Consider the following 4,206-nt stretch of genomic DNA (forward strand, 5'->3'; position numbering starts at 1 on the left):
GGCTGCATTCATTGGAAAGGACAAAGTCCATGGGGACTGCCCACAGATGCTGGGTCCCCTAAGTGACTCCATACTGCGGCCTAACACCTGGTCCCTAACATTCTCAGCAGCCACTATGAAGGTTGGACAAAAGGAGGCTTTCACTGCCCTGCCTCAGTTGGGCCTCCCTCATCTGGTGTGCCCAGGGCCCTAATCCAGCCATGTTTGATATGAGGTTGGGGGTGGAGGTGAGGGGGCAAGTCTTTCAGCTGTTACTTTTCCAGGTTTTAGGCAGCCTGGGGCACCTCTGGTCATTTATTGAAGGACTGGGCTCAAATGAGGTATAAATCAGGAACTGAAGACTTACTGGGCTGCACTGGGTCCAGAGCAGGACATTCCGCATGGGCCCAGCACAGCCTAGCAGGCCGGCCTTCCAGGGCTCAGCCCACAGTCTTTCCCGGGTCCCAGCCCAGAAAAGCGGAGGCTTTCTCCTGCGTTTGGAAGACTGGCTCACCCCCTCTTCCTCCTAGCTCTCCAAAAGGCCGGGAGACCTCAGGAAGTGTCCTCATCCTGCTGCCTTCAACCCCGAGGCGCCTGGCCCCAGGCCTCCCCCGGAGGTCCAGAGAAACCCCGGGCGCCTCCATGCTCTCGGCCTCACCCAGGCGGAGGCCCCTTCATCGCCCCACAGCTCCACTCGGCCCGGGAGGGACGGCCCTTCCCCACAACCGGCGCAGCGGCTCGCAGGTTCGGACTAGTCTGGGGCGGGGACTGGGAGCTTCTGAAAGTGGTGAGGAGGGCGGGAACGCGGGGCCCTCTTTAAAGGCCCGGGACCTGAGGCTTCTCGATACGGGCTGGCGACCCCGAGAAGCGCGCCCCATCCGGCTCCCTTCGCCTAAGCCAACGGGGCTGCCATGGGCCGCTACCGCATCCGCGTGGCCACCGGGGCCGCACTCTTCTCCGGGTCGCACGACCGCGTTCAGCTGTGGCTGGTCGGGGCGCGCGGGGAGACGGAGCTGGAGCTGCAGCTGTTGCCGGCGCGGGGCCAGGTCAGCGGGCGGAGCGGGGACAGACCCCGGCCGGGACGCGGGAGGCCGGCGAGGGGCGGAATCCAAGGGCGAAACGACTGCGGAACCGTGCCTGCTGGGACTTCCAGGTGTTGGGACGCCTGGGCGGCTGGGCCAGGAGAGGATCGGGGGCCAGGACCCGGGCTGAGCGCATACCCCTTCTCCCTTCCCGCTGGCCCTGGTCCTCGCAGCCTACAACTCCTTCTCCAAATGACCCCAGGCCAGTGTCAATATAGGATCAGAAGTCAAGTGGGACGCTCCTAGGAATGAGGGAGCGGGGAGAGCTCAGTTAAAGGACAGATGAAGGTGCTGATACTCAGACATCAATTCAAGACACTGCGGGCCACGCGCCACGCTCCCTCTTCCTCCCGGTGCGATGGGGCGTCAGACACAGCGCGCAGATGTCCGGAGGAGGGAACGAGGGAGGCTGTCTTTGGAGGTCTTGTCAACGGAGGCTCCACAAAGGTCCCCTCCTCTCCTGTCCCCACCGCACCTCTGACCCCCAATCCCACCCCCGGCAGGCAAAACGGCCTCTCCCGGGATCCTGCTACTAAGTCTCCGGGTTCTGGTCCCACAGGAGGAGGAGTTTGAGCATGACATTCCCGAGGACTTGGGACCACTGCAGTTCGTGAAGCTGCGCAAACACCACTCCCTGGTGGACAACGCGTGGTTCTGCGACCACATCACCGTGCAGGGCCCTGTAGCCTTCCAGGAGGCCACCTTCCCGTGCTACCGCTGGGTGCGGGCCGACAGCGTGCTGTGCCTGCCCGAGGGCACCGGTGAGGGGCAGTGTCGGGAGAGGGGATGCAGGGCCTGGGGAACTGCTGGGGAACGGGCGGGGGAGGGCTGCGGAGGGTCAGAGGGCCTTGATGAAAGTGAGTGTTCAGCAGTTTGAGTGTGGAGAAGACAGGACATTGGAAAAAAGTTATAAAGTACCAAATTTATACACAGAATAAAAAAGGCTGCAAGTGGGGCTGGACAGGGACATAAGTGATGTGCAGATCCCACCCTCCAAGAAGATGAGGACACGGGATGGGAGCCGCAGCAATGATGGGAAACAGGAACAAGTTAGGGCAGGGACAAGTTAGGGCAGGGCAGGTAAGGGTAGCACATGGAGTAGGGGATGGGGGTGACCCCTAAGAGGAGGCAGCTAAGGGAAACAATAAGCAATATGACTTGGAGAGCTGATTTGGTTGGGAAAACATGGAAGAAAACCACGAGGGAGAGGGTGCACACTGACAGGTGGGTGGGAATGAATGAGGACAGCAAATACATAATTTGTTACTGTGGGAAATAAGTAAGAAAGATGATTACAGAGGCAAATGAGGGCAAGGGCAAGTAAGGATGGAAACATGAAATACATCACTTTGAGACAGGTGAGTATAAATGCGGATAAGAACAGGAACAAGTTGATAATATAGACTCTGATGGTAAATCTCAGAAGAGTGAAGTCAGGGAAAGAAAGCAAACAGCTGTTCCTAAAGCCTTTTGAGGACGGTTGAGGTGTGGTAGGTGAGGTTCAGGAGATGAGAAATTAACCAAAGCAATATATAGTAGAAAATAGGTATGGGCATATAAGTGATTGAGATTTTATCACCTTTTTTTTTTTTTTTGGCCATACCGCATGGCTCGTGGGATCTTAGTTCCCTGACCAGGGATTGAACCTGTGCCCCCCCACCCCGGCACAGTGGAAGCACAGAGTCTTAACCACTGGACCACCAGGGAATTCCCAAGATTTTATCACCTTACTTAGGTGATTTTTTCCAACCACAGATACTGATGAAATAGGATCAGGTGAGGAAAGACGAGTTAAGGGACAAGAAAGGGTGTCAAACATGAGATTGTTATCTCAAGACAAGAGACAAGGGTTGAGATTAGCAAAACCCAGAGTGCAAAGTTGGCAATGATAAGATAAAAATGTGTCTCAGGAATCAATGGAGTGAGGCAAGGCCAGAGATAAAAGCAACAGAGCGTGACTGAACACATGGCCTGTGATGGCGAAAAGGAAGATGAGGAAGAGCAGAGGAGAGCACAGGACCACACAAACCATGGCCAATTGTCTTAATGTCTCCCCAGCCCGCCTGGCAGGAAACAACGCATTGGACGTATTCCAGAAACATCGAGAGAAGGAACTAAAAGAAAGACGTCAGATATACTGGTGACCACCCACCTACAGAGCCTCTCAGTGGTACCCCCCATCACTGACCTGGACACCCTCCCTGAAGCCTTGTCCCCATCTTCTAGCTGGGCCACATGGAAGGAAGGGTTACCCCTGACAATAGCTGCGGGCTGTGAGGACGATCTACCTGCCAATATGAGATTCCACGAGGAAAAGAGGCTGGACTTTGAGTGGACACTGAAGGCAGGGTGAGAACAGGCCTGGAGCTCAGAGTGGGGAAAGGGCTGGGAGATCCAAAAACGGTGGTCAGTGGTGAGCAGCTGAGGGATTGGCAAATGGGTTCATGGCTCGATTCCTGTCCTAGGGCTCTGAAGATGGTCCTCAAACGTGTTTATACCCTCCTGAGCTCTTGGAACCGCTTTGAGGATTTTGATCACATCTTCTGGGGCCAGAAGAGTACCCTGGCTGGTCAGTGGTTCCCCAGCTCTCTATAACCCCTTGATGGCCCCTTTTGATGACCCGACCTTCACACTCCACAGCCCCTCACGAGACTTCCCAGATGAGAATATATTGTGCTGGGTCATTTCTCAGAGGCCCCAGATGAAAAGGCAGGGGCTGGATATGGGATGGTCACGTGCCTGGATCACTGGGGTAGGGCCTGGAGGAGGGACATCCCGGCTGTGTAAACATCCTCCTCCTACACTCCACCCCGACCCCACAGAGAAGGTTCGCCAGCGCTGGCAGGACGATGAATTGTTTGGTTACCAGTTCCTCAATGGCACCAATCCCATGCTGTTGAGACGCTGCACCTCTCTGCCCTCCCGGCTAGTGCTGCCCTCAGGGATGGAGGAGCTACGGACCCAGCTGGAGAAAGAACTCCAGGTACCCCTCCCACCCTGTGTTGTTCTCTCCTTGGCGGTGTGGCCAGAAGTAGTGAAGGGCAGGGACCAAAGATGAGTCAAGGAAGGGAGGCTGTGGTAACCTACAGCCCCTTGGTCCAGACTCCAGTGCTAGAAAAACCTAGAGGTGATAAAGTATGTAGGG

At 56.3% G+C, this 4,206-nt stretch overlaps 1 protein-coding gene across 1 annotated transcript in view; it reads left to right on the forward strand.

The window, feature by feature from the left end:
* The first annotated feature begins 838 nt into the window (after window positions 1-838).
* The window catches only part of ALOX12 (arachidonate 12-lipoxygenase, 12S type), an 11,776-nt gene continuing 8,408 nt past the window's right edge, over window positions 839-4,206 (forward strand). The window contains exons 1-6 of the mRNA XM_007457727.1: window positions 839-1,025; window positions 1,621-1,822; window positions 3,120-3,201; window positions 3,288-3,410; window positions 3,527-3,630; window positions 3,884-4,044. Of these exons, the coding sequence (XP_007457789.1) occupies window positions 891-1,025; window positions 1,621-1,822; window positions 3,120-3,201; window positions 3,288-3,410; window positions 3,527-3,630; window positions 3,884-4,044 (807 nt within the window). The 5' untranslated portion in view covers window positions 839-890. The remainder of the gene's footprint in view (window positions 1,026-1,620; window positions 1,823-3,119; window positions 3,202-3,287; window positions 3,411-3,526; window positions 3,631-3,883; window positions 4,045-4,206) is intronic.

Source organism: Lipotes vexillifer, unplaced genomic scaffold (genome assembly GCF_000442215.2).
Source record: "Lipotes vexillifer unplaced genomic scaffold, Lipotes_vexillifer_v1.1 scaffold611, whole genome shotgun sequence".
Taxonomy (NCBI): Eukaryota; Metazoa; Chordata; class Mammalia; order Artiodactyla; family Lipotidae; genus Lipotes; species Lipotes vexillifer.